At 32.0% G+C, this 21,094-nt stretch overlaps 1 protein-coding gene across 6 annotated transcripts in view; it reads left to right on the top strand.

Moving 5' to 3' along the window:
* The window catches only part of STXBP5 (syntaxin binding protein 5), a 153,784-nt gene extending 133,141 nt beyond the window's left edge, over positions 1-20,643 (top strand). For all 6 annotated transcript variants that reach the window (XM_074368210.1, XM_074368208.1, XM_074368206.1 and 3 more), the window contains 3 exons: positions 7,319-7,430; positions 15,054-15,274; positions 17,261-20,643. In XM_074368210.1, coding sequence (XP_074224311.1) covers positions 7,319-7,430; positions 15,054-15,274; positions 17,261-17,302 — 375 coding nt within the window. In that variant the 3' untranslated portion in view covers positions 17,303-20,643. The remainder of the gene's footprint in view (positions 1-7,318; positions 7,431-15,053; positions 15,275-17,260) is intronic.
* The last annotated feature ends 451 nt before the right edge of the window (positions 20,644-21,094 follow it).

Genomic DNA, 21,094 nt, shown 5'->3' with positions numbered 1-21,094 from the left:
TGAGGTATGGTGTAAAATAAAGTGTAAATGTTCAAATAAAGTCATCATTCTCAAAAAAAAAAAAAAAAGGAAAGAAAACAAATTCTCATCAAATCAGTGACTTCAGCGTCCACTTGAAAAAAAACTGATAAAGAAAAACAAATTAAACCTAAAGAAAGAAGAAGGAAGAAAATAATATTCAAGTGGAAATCAATGAAATAGAAAACAGGGAATCAATAGAAAAACATGAGTGAAACCAAAAGCTTGATCTCTAAAATCAATAAAATAGAATCTCAAGCCAGACTGATTATGAAGAGAAAAGTTAGAAATTGCCAATCCCAAGAATGAGAGAAGTGACTACTGTAGATTCTACAAATGCAAAAATGGGTAACAAATATCTTGAACAACTTTATGCCAATTAATTCAAAACCTTAGATGAAATGGGAAAATTCCTTGTGAGATATTACCAAGTCTCGCTCAAGGAAAAATAGATGACCTGAAGAATACTGTATCTATTAGGGAAATTGGAGTTAGAAACTTTGGACAAAGAAAATTCCAGGCCCAGGTGGCTTCGTTGGTGAATTCTATGAGTATTTCTGGAAGAAGTAGTCCTAGTTCTATACAAAACTCTTCTAAAAATTAAAGTGGAGAAATGCTTCCCAACTTGTTAATGGTAGCTTCATAGAATATGGTACCAAAACCACACAAAGATATTAAAGTAAAGGAAATTACATATAAACCAATATACTTCACAAATATAGATGTAACACTTCTAAATAAAATTTTATCAAATTAAATCTAACAGTATAGCAGAAGGATAATGCTGCTCATGGTAATTAACCATGACCAAGTGAGATTTATCCCAGAAACACAGAGTTGACAAAATTTGTAAATCAGTTAATGTAATTCACCATATTAGTAAACTAAAAAAAAAAAAAAAAAATAGAAAGAAAAAATCCAACATCCATTCCTAATTTTCTTTTAAAAAATCAACCAACAAGGAATAAAAGGGAACTTACAGGGCATCTAGGAAAAATCTACACCTAACATTGTACTTAGTGATGAGATACTGAATTCTTTTTCCTTAAAATTGGAAGTTAGAAAGAGAACGTTTCTGTTCAGTGTTGTATTTAAGGTTCTCACTGGTGCATTCAGGCAAATGAAAGAAAAGTCATCTTGATTGGAAAGGAAAAAAATAAGCCTGTCATTATTCACAGGTGACATGATCATCTATATAGGAAATCTAATGAAATCTCCCCCTAGAAGCTACTAAAAATGATAAATGAGTTTGACAAGGATGCAAGATATGAGATCAATATGGGGAAGAAATTAATTTCTGTACTAGATATGGAGATTTTGAAATTGAAACTTTAAAAACACTATTTATAATAGCAACAAAAAATATGAAATACTTGGGTGTACATCTGACAAAAAATATGAAAGGTTTCTACATGAAATCCACAAAATATTGAAAGAAATTTATAATAACCTGAATAAATTTAAATATGTTCCCGGGTCAGAAAACTCAATATTAAGATAGTGATTCTCCCAAAATTGATCTATGGATTCAACGCAATCCCAAACAAAATCCCAGTGGGATTATTTTTTTTGTAGGAATTAAAAGTTTATTCTAAAATCATGGAAATGTGAGAGACTAGGCAGAATCACAGGAAAAACTCTGAAAAAGAATAAAGTTGAAGGGCTAATACTACCTGATTTTAAGAATTATTGTATAGCTACAGTGATCAAAAGAGCATGATATTGGCATCAAATTAGTCAAATAAATCAGTGGAACAGGGTAGAGAGTCTAGAAATGAACCCACATATACATGGACAACTGATTTTTTTTTATTGAAGTATAGTTGGTGTACAACAGTATATAAGTTACAGGTGTATAATATAGTGATTCACAATTTTTTAAAGTTATCCTCCACTTATAGTTATTGTAAAATATTGGCTATATTCCCCGTGCTGTACAATATATCCTTATGGCTTATTTTATACATAGTCGTTTGTACCTCTTAATCCCCTACCCCTATATTGCTCCTCCCCTTTCCCTGTCTAATTTGTTCTCTATATCTGTGAGTCTGCTTTTTCTTTGTTATATTCACTAGTTTGTTGTACTTTTAGATTCCACATGTAAGTGATATCATATAGTATTTGTCTTTGCCTGACTTATTTCACTTAGCATAATACCCTCCAAGTCCATCCATGTCACTACAAATGGCAAAATTGCATTCTTTTTTATGACTGAGTAGTATTCCAGTGTATGTAGATACCACATCATCTTTATCCATTCTATCCATTCATCTGCTGATGGGCACCTAGGTTGCTTCCATTTCTTCGCAATTGTAAATAATGCTTCCGTGAATATTGGATGTGTTTTTTCAAATCACTGGAGATTTTTTTTTTTTCAGATACATTCCCAGGAGTAGAATTGCTAGGTCATATGATAGTTCTATTTTTAGTTTTTTGAGAAATCGCCATACTGTTTTCCACAGTGGGTGCACCAGTTTACATTCCCACCAGCATATGCAGTATACGAGGGCTCCCTTTTCTCCATATGGAAAACTGATTTTGACAAAGACACAAAGAGAATGCAATGGAGAAAGGATTGTCTTTTCAACAATTGTGACAGGAAAATTAGATGTTAAAATGCAAAACAAAAACAAAAACAAAAACAAAAAAAAAAAAACAAAAAACTAAGCTTTGATCCAGGCCTCACACTATATACAAAAATTGACCCAAAATGGATCATAGACCTACATGTACATCCTTAAACTATAACACTTCTACAGGGAACCTAAGAAAAGATGTTTGTTAATTTGGATTGGGCAAAGATTTCTTAGCTATGGCACCAAACTCACCATTCATAAAAGAACAAATTGACTTCACTATCACCAAAATCAGAACTTCTGCTCTTCAAAAGACACTTAAGTAATAAAAACATAACCCACAGACTGACAGACTGGAAGAAAATCTTAGCAAAGCATGTATCTGATAAAGGATTTGTATCCAGAATATATGAAGGACCCTTAAAACTCAATAGAAAGAAGACAGACAACTCAATAAAAACATGGGCAAAATATTTCGACAGACACTTCACCATGAAGAGATGCTTGGTATCATTAGTCATTAGAGAATTGCAAAATAAAACCACAATGAGATATCGTTAAACACTTACTAGAAAGTCTAAAATTAAAAAGAATACCATGCCAAGTTTTGACAAGAATGTAGAGAATCTACAACTTTAATGCACTGCTGATAGGAGTGTAAAAAAAAAAAAAAATAGTACAACCACTTTGAAAAGCAGCTTCAGTTTCTTAAAAAGTCAAATATCCATGAACCAAAGGAGTAGTCATTCTACTCCCTAGTTTTTTAACTCAAGAGAAAAGCAAATTTATATTCGTAACTGTTTTATTTGTCCTAGCAAAAAAATGGAAATTACACAAGTGCCCATCAACAGATAAATGTATAATCAAATTGTAGTATATCCACACAGTAGAATAAAATTCATCAATAAAAAGGAAAGAACTATTGATAAGCATTCAGTATCATGGATGAATCTCAAAACAATTACGCAGAGTGAAGTAAGCCAAGCAAAGAAGTGTACGTATTGTATGATTCTATTTATATAAAACTAAAGAAAAAACAGATTAATATATAAGAGAAAGCAGATTGGCAGTTACTTAGAAACAGGGGCCCAAGAAGGGGAGTGAGAGAAGGTTTTGTAAGTCACAAGGAAATGACGGTGGTCATGATTTCACAGGCATATGTATATGTCAAAACTTGCCAATTTTTACACTTTATATGTAGTTTATTGTATGTCAGTTACCTCAACAAAGGCACTTTTAAAAATTAATAGATTTTAGGACTTTTTCATTAGCATTAAGATATATGTAGTCAAAAGTATATGCTTATGGATTAAAATACTTAAATTTCTTTCTACAGCATTATTCTAACCATATCTTGAGTGAAAACAAGGAAAATTTGCAAGTTGTCTTTTCAAACTGATGATTTGACTTATCTGTGAACCTTAAATAAAACTTACTATAATCATAAAGAAGTGGAACATACCAATTAATTCATTTTAAACGATTAAGTTAATAACTGTTCTAAGTACCTCAGGACTGTAACTTATAAACAAAACTCCCAGGAATATAAAAAATTGATGACAGTGGAACTGTGTAGCTTCTTTTAAATATATTATGCATCAGTACTGAAATTTATTGCTGTACTCATCTTGAAAGATTTTTATTTAGACTCAATATTCTTACAGAGTTTTCTTAATTAAAATTATTGAAATCAGTTATTTTTGAGGTACTTAAAAGGGTTTAGTTATTGTAAATAATGCTGCTGTGATCATTGGTGTTCGTTTTCTTCAGATACATACCCAGGAGTGGAATTGCTAGGTCATAAGGTAGTTCTATTTTTAGTTTTTTGAGGAACCTCCATACTGTTTTCTATAGTGGCTGCACCAGTTTACATTCCCACCAATAGTGTGTTAGGGTTTCCTTTTCTTTAACATCCTCACCAACGTTTGTTATTGTAGACTTTTTGATGATTGCCATTCTGACAGTAGCCAAGATATGGAAGCAAACTATGTGCCCCATCAAGGATAAAGAAAATATGGTGTGGTATATTTATGGAATACTACTCAGGCATAAAAAATAAAATTTTGCCAGTTGCTTAGTAAAATAAGTAAGACAGAGAAAGACATGTTTTATGTTATTGCTTACATGTGGAATCTAAAAAATAAAACAAATGAATATAACAAAACAAACAGACTCACAGATAGAACAAACTCGTTACCAGTGGAAGGAGGGGAGGGGCAGCACAGGGGTAGAGGATTATGAGGTACAAACTACTATGTGTAAAATAAAAAAGCTATAAGGTTATATTGTACAGCATAGGAATATAGGCAACATTTTATATTAACTTTAAATGGAGTATAATCTAGAAAAAATATTGAATCACTATGTTGTAAACCTGAAATTAATATTGTAAATTATCTATACTTCAGTTTTTTTAAAAAAGAGTTTAGTGATAAGCAAAGCACATACATTGACTCATTCATGAAATTACTCCTAAATTTTACCACTTAAGCTTTTTAACACAAACGACACATGAGATCCAGTTGTCTAACTTCAGACAAGTATATTTCTGTATATTCATATTTTAGAGTAGTTTAAAAGTCCTAGACATTGTTTTAGACATAGTATACTCTAACTAGATGTAAAGAAATATCGCAGAAAATACGAATCTATTTAGACTTCACCAGCATTTACTAGTCATTAAAGTTAATCTAGATACTAAATTTATCATAGTTAAAATCCTTATTTAAATACAAGTGAAAAATAACTATAGATACTATTTAATATTGCTGTAATATATGCTTCTTTAATATTGGTGTTTCTCCCCAAATACTAACTGCGTAGATGGTGCAGACTGTTTTTAAGAAACACTCAAATTTTAAACTCCCTTTTAAAATATCTGATCACAGTGTTAATCTAATGATAAATTAATTGCATATTTTCTAATTCATCTCCGTGCTTAGTGTGTACATCATTGAGTATCTACTCTTGGCATTTTATATGTTATCTTTAATTTTCATTATCTTTAATCCTGGTAACATTCCTAAGAGGTAAGTAGTATTATCACTTCTTTTTAAAGTTGAGGAAACCAGTTCCCAGAGAGACTGATTTGCCTAAGATTCCTCTGTGAGTAAAAGGCAGAGATGAGAAACAAACCCAGGTCCATGTGGTTCCAAAGTTTATACTCATCCCACTACACTATAGTGAATCTTGATTTATAACTACACTTTCAGGATTTTTTAATTTCTTACTTTACATTTACAAAATTGCAAGCTCATTAAACACCAAATAAATTAAGAGCTATAAGCCATAACTCTAAAGTGAAGTAAATCTTTAAAATCATATTTTTATGCTATCACTCTATGTATATGTCATATTACTCTTTTGATTTAGCTTTTATAAAAGATACTCAAATGGTAGCTGTTTGCCATTTTTGTTTTATCAATGTAGTAGATACAGTTTAAATTAGAATCTGTGAAGCACAGTATAAAAAAGATTAGAAATCTGCCTAAAATCACTTTTGTTATAGAGGCTAATATGAACTTGAATTAAATAATAAGTATTAGTATATACTATGGTGGGTTTCAACACCTTTTGATTTATTGATTTCAGGAAGTTTTTCATCCCAGTTTTACTCCACTTTATAGAAACCCAGAGAAAAGGTAATTAAAATGGAAAGCATTTAATTCACTTCAACATTATAAGTGAAACTCTTTCTTGTATAGTGTTAATATTATCTCTTCTCGTTTATAATCTATTTGGAGAGACAACATTAATATGGATATACCTAAAAGTAAAATCTTTGGACATCCTTTATTAACTTTCCTAGCCCAGGCCTAAGGAAGAAACTCTAAAAAATACATACATTATCCCCAAGTATAATAATATCAAAATACAGCAGAACTGCTACCTGGAACCAGTGGTGTACTTGTCCTTTATCATAGCTTCTCTCTAATGGGCAGAAATGCAATCCCAAAGCCTCACTGTGCTTTTATTTTGCTTCTAGAACTTCCCAGAGCTGTTTTGTAAATAATGTTGCTACCATCCTTCTTTTATAAACTCCTCCTCCCTCTTTGGTGTCTCATCTACAAAAATAGCAGCAGTTTTTCTTGTCTCCTGGACCATTTCTGTGCTCTGAAGAATATTGACAAAAATTTCAGGAAAATACGACAATATAGAAAGAAACCTTTCCATATCACTGTTAGTTTTCTGAAATTCCATGTTTATGTTGGCATAATTCTCTTCCTATGTTTATGAAAAAAAGAAGTCTGTGTGTCTTTCTAAATGACTAATTTTCTAACTCAGCTGAAGGTGATAATTCCAAAACTGTGTATCATCATTACACTAGACTTTTCAACTTGCTGATAGATTTTCTTCTTTCTAATGTAGGAATACCTAATTATTCATACAGTTACCAATTCTTGATAATAAGAGTTATGTGAACATTTTGTCGTAAAGGTTGGAATCTCTTTACAGTTTAAGCAGGAATGTCATCTTTGCTTGAAATGTGAGAAAGGGAATCTAACCAAAGTAGCAAGTTATTCTTAGTCAAGTTAGTCTTAATAACTTACTGTTTGAAAAAATCAGAATGCACTAGATCTGATCATTTGAAATGTACTCCTTGTTTGTGAATCTCAACAGGTAATGTTACAAGATTGAGTTAAAGAGTTTTCATTGATGGTTTTGTGAATTATAGTTTAGTTTTCCTGAAACTTTAACAATTACAATTTGTTTTGATTTTAAAGGAAATGCTGGGTGAACTCTTCACTCCTGTAGAAACACCTGAAGCACCAAACAGGGGATTCTTTAAAGGCTTGTTTGGAGGTGGTGCACAATCTCTTGATAGAGAAGAACTATGTAAGTTGATTTATTTAATTTGGATAATATACCTATAAAATGGAAACATTCAAGCCATGTAAATTTTCTTACATGTGTAAATTTTGTTCACTTTTTTACTCTGTAATAACTACTAATATATCCATGTTTCAGCAAAATACACAAAATTATTTTCTGCCATTCTAATGAAAAATAGTAATAATAAATAAATAAGTGAACCTCATTACCTCCCCCACAAATAAATAAATAAACAAAGTTTTAAAAAATCAAAGAGCTAACAATATAGTGAAGACAATATCCACAGATAAGGGTGGTGAGTGTGGAGCCTCAGGCCACTTTTACCATAGGGCACTCTGCTAACCTAAAGCAGCAGGTGAGATCTACACGATCTTAGGACTAGCAAGGTAGATCCACAGAACTGTCAAGGATGAGAACCCTGATAAGTAACTCCTCTTTGCAAGGACCCCAAAGGGCCACAGCTTAACAGTAAAGATGAACTAGAAGTAAATCAGCACATACACACATGGACAGACTTTCAACTCAGCTTCAAATGGTCTGAGTGGCCTAGAAAACTTTCATCTGCAGTTAAGATTTTTGCAGCCTGCTGAAGTCCCCAGCACCTGGCAGATTCAAATGAAAATATTCTCTCAAGGAGGATAACATATTCCAAATCCTCAAATTATTTCTAGAAATAATTTTTCAAATATGTATTCAGATAATCAGGAATACTAGGAATCAATGCTTGTGATCAATAAAACAGAAAAAGCAGAAGCAGAATCACAGGTACTTCAAATATAGAATCATCAGACACAGACTATAAAATAATTATGCACATTATATTTAAGGGGATAAGTATCGTGCCTGAACATTTTATCAGGTAACTGAAAACTATAAAAACAATACAAATGTGTAAAAGACTAAAATGAAATTCTAAACCCAAAAGATTTCAAAAACCAAAATTAAAAGCTTAGTAGATAAATTTAACCACAAATTAGACACAATTGAAGAAAGAATTATGTAACTTAAAGATAGATCAAAATAAAACATACAGAATGTAGCACAGAGAAACAAAAAGATGTAAAATACAGAGAAGATAAAAGAAATAGAAATTGCATTTTTAGATCTTCTCAAAAACGAAATAGGAAAGAATGTGAAGAATAAATAAAGAGATATGACTGGGAGTTTTTCGGAATTGATAAAAGATACCAATTAACACATTGAGGAAACCCAATGAATTCCAAGAAGGGTTTAAAAAAAATCCATAGCTAGATATATCACATGAAAATAAGGTTTATCAAAAACAGAGAAAAACTTTAAAGTGGCTAGAGAAAAATGATAGATACCTTCTAACAAGGTATAAACTGAGTTCTCAACAGCTAAGATAGCAGGATGATCTTCTGTATACTGAGAGCAGATAGTACTTAATCTAGAATTCTGTGCTTAAAATATTCTTCAAGAATGAGACAATTTTAGACAAGTGAACAAATATGAAATAAGCCTTGGTATCAAACGCTAAAGGGAATTCTAAGGATGTGCATCGGATAGAGGGAAAATAATTTTGATGGAATGTCAGAAATGTAGGAAACTGTGCTTTCAAAATAAAGTAATAAATACATGCATAAATATAATTAATACAATCTTTATAAACTATAATGCAAAGTCTTGTGGTATGTATATACACAAATAAATAAATTATATGACCCAAAATATTGCATAAAATCAAGGAAGTTAGAAAGGATAAATGGATTTAAGGTGATCAGAGATCCCTGTATTTTTTGAGAGACTTGTAAAAAGTATCCATTAGCATTAATAAGTTAAGGATGCATGTTGTACTTTCTAGGGTAACCTATGTAACCTAGAAAAGTAGTACATAACTTCCAGATGAACAGCAGGAAAATCACAGTCCTTCCAAAAGGAGGGAAGAAAGAACACAAAATAGGTGAGATAAATTGAAAGCACATGAAAGATGGTAGATTCACTTCAATGTAAATAACAGTAGTAAGTGTAGGTAGGGTAAAAAAAACTTCTAGTTAAAAGATAAAGATTAGCAGACTAAGTTGTAAAAGAAGAAAATGTATTGCTTACAGGAGACACATTTAAAACACAAGAGCACAGAAAGATTGAAATTTTAAAAACAAGAAGAGCACGAACACAATTGAATCATCTGGTACAACTATGTTAATATCATTAAGAGTAAACATTAAGGCACTATTAAATGTACCTAATATTTTTATTTCAATGTGGACATAACTGCTAGAAGGACAATTTCCCAGTCATAGTGAGGACTTCTAATATACCCATTGATTGAAATATAACAGCAGACAAAAGAATACAGAAGACATTAACAATACAATTAAGAAAATTAAACCTATGAGCAGGTACAGGACACTGCAGGGTACACATTTTCAAACACACACAGAGAATGTTTATAAAATGTATTCTATGTGTAGGGAAATTATAGATGAATACTGAATTATTTGGGAGGTTTTTTGGGGGGGTAGGGAGGACTAGGGGTTACCTATCTATCTATTTATTTATTTATTTTAATGGAGGCACTGGGGATTGAACCCAGGACCTTGTGCCTGCTAAGCACACACTCTGCCACTGAGCTATACCCTCACCCTTGAATTATTTTGGAGTAAAATATCAATGCCTATAATAAATTTTAAATATTCCATTCAAAAATTATATATATACACACATAGTCATATGGCAAAAAACATTATCTGTTGCCAAAATTACATAATAGATATATGGATATTTATTATACAGTTCTTTACTTTGCTATCTGTTTGAAACTTACATTATAAAAAGGTTTTGTTTTAAGTTTACCATATGTTAGATGATTTTTTTAAAAATCAACAAATTTCAAAAGATTATAATCAATTAAGAGTTTGTGATCTAATCACAATGCAGCTATGCTTGTATCAATAGCAAAGCTAACTTTAAATCCCCATGTTTGAAAATTAAGAAATATACTTTTGAATAACGCGTGTCAAAGGATTCATGACCATTGGTATGCATCTAAAGTAATATTGAGAGTGATATTTAATAGCCTTAAATACATTTTCAGTATCAAAAATAGAAAACATGAAAAAGTAAACTGAGCATCCATTTCAGAAAGATAGAAAAAAACGCAAAATAAACCAAAGAAAGCAGAAAGAAGATAATGAAATAGTAAATAAATACATAATAGAAAAAAATCAACAAAGCTGAAAGTTGATTCTTTAAAAGTCTAAAAAAATTGATAAATCTCTGCTTAAGTTGAGCAAGAAAAAAGGCAGACGCAAGTAAACATCATCAAGAATGAGAAAGGAGACATCACTAAAGATACTGCAGTCATTTAAAAGAAACAGTAAGGAACATAGTTTATAACTTCATAGTAAAATTTTTGAAGATGTAGGTGAAATAAACAAATTCTAGAAAAAATATAACATCAAAATGGGCAAAAGGAGAAATAAAATCTGAATAGCAAGTAAACTTATGGCTAAAATTGGGCTTCATTAATAAGTTCCACCAAATATTTAGGAGAAAAAATAGTTTTGCTCTTGCATAAACTCTTTCAAATAATACAAAAAGAAGATGCCATCATCAACTAATTTTTGTGAGGTTAACACAACCTTGATACCAAAAACAAACATAGTAGGGGAAAGGAAAAATAAAGGCAAATATCACTTGTGAATATAGATACAAAATCTGAATGAAATATTAGTATAGCTGTAATAAAAATGATATGCCAGGATCCAGTTTGCATTGTTCCAGAAATTCAAACCTGGTTTATCATTTTTAAAAAATTAATCAGTAGTTCACCACGTTAACAGATTAAGAAGAAAAATTATACCACCACCCGCAACAAATGCAAAAAAGATGTGTTAAAATTCAGTATCCATTTTTGGTGAAAATTCCTAGAAGGTAAACTAGCTACAAAATATTATACAATGTTTAACCACCAAAACTCTACAGCAAATATTTATCACACTTAATGCAGAAACATCAAAAGTTATTAAATTTTTTTTCCTTTGAGATAAGGAATGAGATATAATCCTGCCACCACATACATTCAACATTGTATTAAAATCTCTAGAGTATGGAAGGGGAAGAAAAAATAAATAAAAGTTACAAAAATAAGATAGGGAGAACAAAATAATCACTTGTGAATGATAAGATGACATATTTAGAAAACCAAAAAAATCTGTAGCTAAATTGGTAGAAATAACAGTTTAGCAAACTGACTGGATATAATCAGCGTACAAAAATAAAATTTCTTCATATTAACAGCAATTAAAAATGAAATTTTTTAAATTGCTATTTGTATTCATTTTCCATTGCTGCTATAACAAATTACAAATTTAGTGACTTGAAACAACAAATTCTATTATCTTACAGTTTTGTGGGTTAGAAATCAACATGTTACCACTGGTGTGTTCCTTGTTGGAGGCTTTAGGGAAGGATTGGTTTCCTTGCCTCTTCCATCTTCTAGAGGCCATCCATATTCCTGGGCTGGTGATCTCTTCCTTAATCTTCAAAGCTAGTAACTTCTTTGCATCTCTCTATTTTTGTAAAGCCACATTTCTTTATCCACAGCTGGGAAAAGTTCTTTGCTTAAAATACATGTGATTACATTGGGTTACCTGGATAATTAATCTGTCTTTAAGTCTTTAACTTAACCATATCTGCAGAGTCCCTTCTCCCATGTAATGTAACATAACCACAGATTCCAGGAATTAGTGTGGTCCTCTTGTTGCGGGGGAGCGGGTAGGTACATTATTTTATCTACCATTAAGAGTGTCAAAAAAAATCAAATACCTATAAATAAATTTTAACAAGATATTCAGGACCTCCATGGAGAAAATAGAAAATTATCAAATTTTATTGAGAAGAGTTAAATACCCATATAAATGAAAGGTAAACCATGTCCATGCAGGAGAAGAGTCAATAAAAGGTATCAGTTCTCCCAAAAGCAATGTGTGCAGGTACACAGACACATATACACTTAATAACGTCCTTGCCACTCCCCGCCCTCAATTTTGTAACTGATTCTAAATTTTATATTGGAATTCATAGGGTCTCACTACTTCTATTTAACATTGTACTAGAGGCTTTAACCAAGATAACTAGGCAAGAAAAGAAAATAAAGGCATGAAGGTTGGAGTGGAAGAAATAAAACTATTCACAGATGACATACCTTGAATATAGAAAATCTTAAGGAAACTGTATAAAAACATTCTAGCCAATAAATAACTTCAGCAAGATTTCAGGATACAAGATCCATGTAAAGAATAAAGAATTGCTTTTCTATACCCTAGCAATGAACAAACCAAAATTAAATTAAGAAAACTATAATAGCATCAGCAAGATAAAATACTTAGGAATAATTTTACAAAAATAAGTGTGAAACATATTAAAAACTGCATCGTTTAAAGAAATTAAGACAAATAAATGGATTAATATCTTCTGTTCATGGATTGGAAATTTTATATTGCTAAGATGGCAATACTCCACAAGGTGGTCTATACATTCAACACAATCCTTGTCAAGGTGGTTTTTGAAGAAAGAAAGAAGCTGTTCCTAAGATTCATGTGGAAGTGGAAATATCCAAAATAGCCACATACACACACACAAAAATTTTTTTTTGAAAAGAAGAAAAAAGATGCAAGACTCACATTTTGGTATCCAAAGTTGCTACAAAGCTGTAATCATCAAGATAGTATGGTATTGGCATTAGGATAGATACATAGACCAATGGAATAGAATTGAGAGTACAGAAATAAGCCCATACATGTACAGTCAATTGATTTTCTACAAGGATGCCAAGAAAATTCAATGGTGAAAGAATGGTCTTTTCAACAGAGGTGTTGAGACAACTGGATATCCACATGCAAAAGAATGGAATTGGACCCTGACCTCACACCATACACAAGAATTAACACATAGTGGATCAAAGACCTCAATGTAAGAGCTAAAACTATAAAACTCTTAGAAGAAAACAAAAGTATAAATCTTTGCAACCTTAGATTAGGTGATGGTTTCTCAGATATGACACCTAAATCAAAAGCAACCAAAGGAAAAAAATAGATAAATTGGATTTCATCAAAATTAAAAATCAAAAAACATAATTTAGTATCTGTTATAAATCTAACATCCAGAATATAAAAAAACCTCTTATGACTCAACAGTAAAAAAACAAATAGCCCAATTTTTAAATGGGCAAAAGATTTGAATGGACTTTTCTCCAAACAAAATATACGAATGGCTAAAAAACATATGAAAAGTTGCTCAACATCATTTGTCATTAGAGAAATGCAAGTCAAAACCACAATGAGATACTATGTCTCACTTACTAGGACGGCTGTGATCAAAAAGACATGCAGTAACAGACGTTCACAAGAATGTGGAGAAATCGCAACCCTCTGACATTGCTGGTAGAAATGTAAGACAGTGTAACCTCTATGGAGAACCCTGGCAGTTCCTCAAAAAGTTGAGTGTAAAGTTGTAAACCCAACAATTACACTCCTAGGGATATACCCGAGATAACTGAAAACACGTTTATACAAAAACTTATACAAATTTTCATAGCAGCATTATTCATAATAGCCAGAAAGGGAAAACAACTCAAATGTCCATCAACTGATGAATTTAGATAAATAAAATGTCCCCATATAGCCATACCCATACAATGGAATATTATTTAGTTATTGAAAAAGATGAAGTATTGATACATGCTACAATATGATTGAATCTTGACGTTAAATGAAAAGAAGCCAGACACAAAAGCCACATAGTGTGCGAATCATTTGTGTGAAATAGGAAAGTGAATTCTAATAACCATGGTTTTTTGGTTTTGGGGGTATTTTTTGAGTAATGGAAATGCTCGAGAATTAGTGACGCTGGTTACACAACCTTCTGAATAAACTAAAAAATTACTGAATTGTTTAAGGACAAATTCTGTGGTATGTGAATTATATTTCTAAAGAAAGAAATGTATGCTGAAGGAAGAGGGAATCTGACATCAGTCTTGAACAAAATTTAGGACTTTTGCAGTAATCTGAGTGTTAGACCTAGATTACAAAGGGAAAGGAAGCAATGAATTCCTGAGATCTTTTGAAAGGAAAATTTGATCCATTTGGTAAGTGACAAGATAAATGGAGAGAAAGAAAAGGAAGCTTTTGGAGACTGAAAAGAAATACTATGAGTAAATTCTACATTTTTCTTCTAAGCCCAAGCATAGCATTTTAAGTAAGAGAAAGCATGGAGTAAATAAACTAAATCAAATATATATATTTAAATTTATATCTTTGAATTTAAATATCTTTAAGTTAATTTATCTTTAATTTTTTAGACACTTAAGAATGATTTTTTTTTAGTTATGTAAATTGGGGTCAGTATACCCGTTATTCATTTCAGCAAATAATTACCTATTGCTTTTTTGCTCAAGTTCTATTATATGTGTTTTTGTATGTTTGAAAAAGCATCTATAAATTATTAAAACAATCATAATAAAAACATTACTTACAAAGCAAAATATACAAATATTTCAATTATATTGTCACTCAGTCATGTTTTAATGCTATCAGGTAGTAGGATTTTTATATGAATAAAATGTTCACTTTCTGGGTTACTCTTTCACTTATCAAATCTGTTCAGTTGGAGAATCGTCCTCGGGAAAGGCCTCAAGGAGTCTTGCTCAGCACATCCCTGGCCCTGGTGGCATTGAAGGCGTGAAAGGAGCAGCGTCTGGAGTTGTTGGTGAATTAGCACGAGCCAGGTTGGCACTAGATGAAAGAGGGCAGAAACTTGGGGACCTGGAAGAAAGAACCGCCGCTATGTTATCCAGTGCAGATTCGTTTTCTAAACACGCTCATGAGGTATGTCTATCAAGCAAATATTTAAACCAAAAAAATCTAGGTAAAGCAAGTATGAAAATTACTTTATTTTTATAGCTGTTGTATTTCTACACATGAATTTTTGTGTATCCTCTGCACAGTTGCAAATTCCTGATTTTTGCCACCAGAGGGAACCATTATAAGAATATGTCTCTTACTGAGGTTTATAAATTTTGAAGGAACCTGCACCTTCAGGCTCTTTGTGAACAGAACCACTGGCTTTGCAGCAGTTTCTCAGGGAGTGCAATAACGGTGAATTTTTCTCAGTGCCTCAGATTGTACTACCAACTTCTCCTAGAGAAGGAAATAATTTGCCTCTCCTGATTCTTTAGGTAGATCTAAATAACTGAAATTGACAAATGTTTTTATTCAGCTAACCAATACTAAATCTGTCTGTAGACCAATTCATACAGAGGAGCAATGAGATGCATTTTTGTAACGAATTCTCCTTGAGGAACTAGGAAGTCGTGGTGGAGCTTAAAAACAGATGCTATGAAGCAGGGGCTTGTGCTGGCCCTCTTACAAATATGCTTCACTGGCCAGCATAGTACCCTTGGAAAACTGAATTTAAAGGCTGTCAGGTGGAATACACGATTTTCATTTGGACACACAGGTCTGCCACTCCTTGATGCTTTACATGGGGCTACTTTACACATTTAGTTCCTAGCCTAGACTTAAAAACATTTTGAGCTTGTTATCTGATGAACCATATTAAGGTTATTTTTATTTTTGAGTACCCAATCTATCAGTAATAGCTCTTCTGTAAACTTTTCAGTCAAAAGTCTTCGTTGCTCAATAATGTCGACACCTAGAATGCATGAAAGAGGTAACTTGACCTGAAATAGATTTGTCCAGGCTTTCAGAGATTCAGACATCCTTTGTGAGTCCTTGTGCTAGGCCAGCACACCCCAGGTATAGGCTAGTGCCTTCAATCTAGGTCGAGAACTTTGTTGACATAATCTTGCCCTTGACTGTGATCTCAGTCATGTAACACTTCTATCAGTTGCAGAATATATCTACGGTCTAAATATTTAACAAAGAGCTCAGTCTCAAGCTTGTCCCTTTTACCAAATGTTGTTCTTAAGCCATATTTGAGAGTCTGAGGAAGACAATATATTGAACCCATTAAGATCATGGGTTCTTCATTCAGTGATTCCAATTACATAAAATTCTAGAAAATGCAAACTAAATTGATAGAAATCTGGTCAGTTGTTGCCTGGGGACAAGAAAAGTAAAACTGGAAGGAAGGGATTTCAAAGAGACTTAGGGAAAATTTGGAGGTATGTTCATTATTTTCACTGTGGTGACAGTTTTACAGGTGTATACATATGTCAAAACTCACATATGCACTTGTATGTATGTCAATTATATTTCAATGAAACTTAAAAAAAAAAGATCATGGGTTATTAAATTAGACTACATGGGCTCAAATCCCAGTTTCACAATTGGGTTACCTCATTTAAGCTGTATAAGCCTTGGTTTCCTCATTTATAAAATGGGGAGGCTAGTAATGCCTAACTCAGAGTTGTTGTGGGGACCAAGTGAAGTCATGGAGGGGAAGTGTGTCGTGCCACGCCTGGCTCAGAGCTGGGTGCTCAGTGAATAGTACATGGCAGCAGTAGTAACTTCAGCCTTTCACATACCACATTCTTTAAGCATTATTTTTAATTCATTTTAGTGAACTGATTTTTAAGTTATTAGTTTAGATCACCAAAGAATATGCTGAGCCAAAATTTACTTATGTCCTGTCTTTAAGAAATATGAGGACCTCTAGGCTAGTTCTTCATAGTCTTTTTTTTCCTTGAAATGGAACAGTTCTTACTTCTTGCTTTCAATATAAATATTAAATATAAAACACTGGGGAATGTTTCAGAATGATGTAATGTTTTGGAAAGGTATAGAAACTGGTTATAAATCTTGTTATTCTGGCATTTTTAAAACATGTTTTTCATGTTTTCTCCCCTTTAGATGATGCTGAAATACAAAGATAAGAAGTGGTACCAATTCTGACAACCAGAAGTCCAACTAAGTTCAACTTCAGCCAGAAGGGAAAAGAATTTTCCTTTTTTATTTTGTCAATTTCACTTTAGGAAAGTTAACATTAGGAGGCTGTGCATCGCTGGAGACGGTTCTAACTTAGCACCATCACGCACTGCTTTACCTCAGTCTGAGGAGTGTTCACACACACTCACAGTGGAGCATATGGTATGCGCCAGCTATGAGTTGACAGTTTGGGAACTAAGATGGTGACACATTACAAATGAAGAAACAGAGGGATGGTGAGGAGACATGGCAGGGACTATTCCTGGATCATTCCCGTGTTAAACTTCCATATGCCAAAAGATTACGTGCTGTTGTATCTGCCACCAGTGTTTGACCTCTCTGTGGGAGAGGCAGTAAGTCAGAAGTCCTGAAGCTGAAATAGTTACGTTTGGGTCATTGACTGAATTACAAACAGCTGTCTTGGACTTTCCTTCCCTTCAGCTGACTGATCATCATATCATTAGTGAAAAAGAAACAAACTGTTTGTTACCATATCTTTAGACAGATAAGCTGAATGGTGGGCTTTAAATTAAAAAAAAAAAAACAACATACACATAGTTGATGTGTGTATGGGCTACTCTTGGATTCTTGTTATTGTATACTTGTGTTTAGTCCATATTTTGTCAAAAGCAAAACAAGGCGATACATCACTTTTCATTGAAAAGAAAAGTGTAGAGCATGACTGAACTGCTCATCATTCTGGGAGTTTCCATGTAGTGGCCATGCAGTGTGGAAAGTGAGAAAAACCTCCATTGTGGTGAGGAGAATACTTCAACGTCCTTGTCCTTGTTCTCATTAATTCAGCTAAAGGTGGATTTGACCAAAATAGTTACTGGTTAAATTTGTAGAAATGTTGGAATTGGCTAAGTTTTTAATTTTGCTTGAATTTTTATAAAATGTTTAACCAAATGTACCTTTGCATTATTTAATTAAAATTGCTAAAAAAAAAAACAAAAGTTTCATTATCTCAGTAAAATGCTCAGCTCCCTTTTTCAAATGCCCTTTATTTGCTAACAGTTCCGGTACACTCAGGTGATGAGCCAGTTAAATCTTAGTGCACATGCTGTCGCATGGAAAAAATCACAAGCATCCGTTGTCAATAATTATCTATGTTAAGTGTCTAGTCTGATGATCTACAAAATACTTTCTGTAGAAATATACTATAAATACGTACATGTCCTTCCAAGGTTTTAAAGAGCCAAAAGGAAAGGAAAATATGTGCATTTAGGTAACTAAATTATTTCTGTATTGGCGTATAAAGCAAATGAGACCATCAGTGGACAGTAAATGATTGGTTCCTAGAGTAGCATGCAGACAGAAAAGAGATGACTTTGGTAGACCCAGAAGTAGCAAGCTCATTACACAGGCTCGTCTGAGATTAGAGCAACAAAGGAAGAAGAATATAAAGGCTTTATTTACATTTAATGGAATTTAAATATTTTCTTCTATAAAAAATTGTTTAAACCAGTTTTCTTTTTTCATTAAGAAATAATCAGAGCATAAATTGACAGCAGACGTGATGGTTGCTTTTCTGTTCCCTGTGATCTTTGAAGGCATATGTAGAACACCTTAATTTCACACAGTCTGTTAAGCATTTTTCCTATTTACTCTTTTCATTAATAGAGCTCTTGTGTTTACATTTTTATAACATGCACTATGGGATATGAAAGTTTACATTAAAGTTTACTTTAAATATCATTAGGGAGGGATTAAATATATGTGACAGAGATAATTGATCAAGCCAAAAGAAATATCTTAAAAATAGTCATTTTCAGAAGTTTTTGAATTTGTAGAAAGTACCTATGAATAACATTTCTGTTTAGTTAGAATCAGCTATATGATGAACTTTTAGCAGTTTACAAATGGCTTAATTTGTATCATATATTATCTAATAAACCCATTGTTCCATGATATGTCACAGGAAGTATTAGGCCATTTTTTAAAGGTACAGTTTTGTGAATGTCATCAATAAAATCAGTAGTTACAGATGTGAAGTTGAGAAGCACTAAGTAAAATAGTATACTGGTTGATTCCCCATTCATGTGGAAGGGCGTATTAGCGTCAATTATTTAATTTGCTGTGATACTTTGTGTTAATTGTGTATCAACTTAATTTTTATACCAGCTGTCATTTTTCCTGTTGTATATAAAATGAACCAGTTGTAATTATTTTCAGATAGAGAAGTAGACACATTTACCTGAGATGGATTTTATAAGAAAATTTTAAATTAATATTTTGAGTTATTTTATTTCATTTTTAAATTAATCTACAAATTATGCACAGCAAACTAGAAACTCACTTAGGATTAGAAAGTTTGAAGTATTTTTGAAAATAGGAAATAAGCTTCTCAGAGTTATACTTGATTCAGTCTGTAGATAAGAGACAGTCTGCAGTAATAACTAACCCAGGGAATGTATTGTAATTTGAGAAGTAACATCTCTATTTTTTTTTTCTAACACAAAAAGTTAGAGTCACCAGCAAGCCAAGATTTCAGGAAAACAAACCAAAAAAAGTCAAAATATTAGAAAAAAGTGAAAGATTTTTGTGAGCTTCCTCCATAACCTCAAACATAATTCTTTGTTGCATTTGTCCTTGGCTCTAAAATCATTGAAGTATTCATTGATTAGCAGTTTGTCAGTAGGAAGTGGTTTCCCTGTATGTACCACATATCCAGTTCATTTCACTCTTCAAACTAAAATCCTATGTATTTGCTTAGAAGTTTATTTAAAACCTTATATTCTGACAACTTCTGTATATTACATCCATTTGAAGTTTTGCATCACCTTAATTCCCTTGGTTTGCATTTCAGTTGTACAGAGTGTTCCCAAAAATGGTTATAGATATAACTGAGATATTAATAACTTCTTAATTAGATTTTTTATGGATGTGAAAAAATGCTGCTAATTGTCTGTGTTATTACGTGTAGCATATTACAATTTATTTAAGTACAGTACTTTAAAGAAAGAAGCATTTCTTTTGCTTAAAACTTCTCAATTGTAGGTTTTTTCTGAAGTTATTTCTTATAGGTACGTGTTTTAAACAAGTCTGAAAGTGTTACATTTAGGTTACAGGAGGAGGTGGAGAGACAGCTGAGGAAAGGAAAAACGTGTGAAAGACACCATGGAGTTCAAAGTTTTACCCTGAGTTCTATATTCTATATATGTTTTTGCTTAAGGTATTTTCTCGTGTGACATTAGAAAAGCTATATCCAAAGGTAAATTTTTTGTGGCAAAGATTTATTTTACATTTTAACTTTTGGGATTTTGTTTGTTTTTGCAAAATAAAGAGCACTGAACTTAAAACTTGAATTTTTTCTGCACTTTTTTAGGTAATGAAAACTTTTTATTATCATTTAATCCACATTTCTCCGTTCACATCAAGTGATACATATGTATAAAACATACCAAAATCATGAGTATGCTGCTAGCTGAACCTCAAACAAACTGATCATAGTTTTAAAACCTTCAACAGGGTTTTATATAGTTTTCAAGGATTAAAAAATAGTAAAATCATTTGCTGTTTATTTCAGTGTTCTAGGTCTTAAATTATTGCAACACTTTCAGATTTGTTTTAAGATCATACAGTAACATGTTATATTTATACATACTGCTAGAGAATATACTTTTAGTTTTAAAATGGAATTTTTATAAATGTACTCTTTAATTTTAAAAATGGTGAACTTGTTAAGTCAAAGTACTTAAAAAGTATGTATATTATCCATACAAAAAGTTATGTTTTACGCTTATAATAAGAAATATT

This window comes from Camelus bactrianus, chromosome 8 (assembly GCF_048773025.1).
Source record: "Camelus bactrianus isolate YW-2024 breed Bactrian camel chromosome 8, ASM4877302v1, whole genome shotgun sequence".
NCBI classification, from domain to species: Eukaryota; Metazoa; Chordata; class Mammalia; order Artiodactyla; family Camelidae; genus Camelus; species Camelus bactrianus.
The sequence above is the reverse complement of the archived record's forward strand: the minus strand, read 5'-3'. Positions and strand labels throughout refer to the sequence as shown.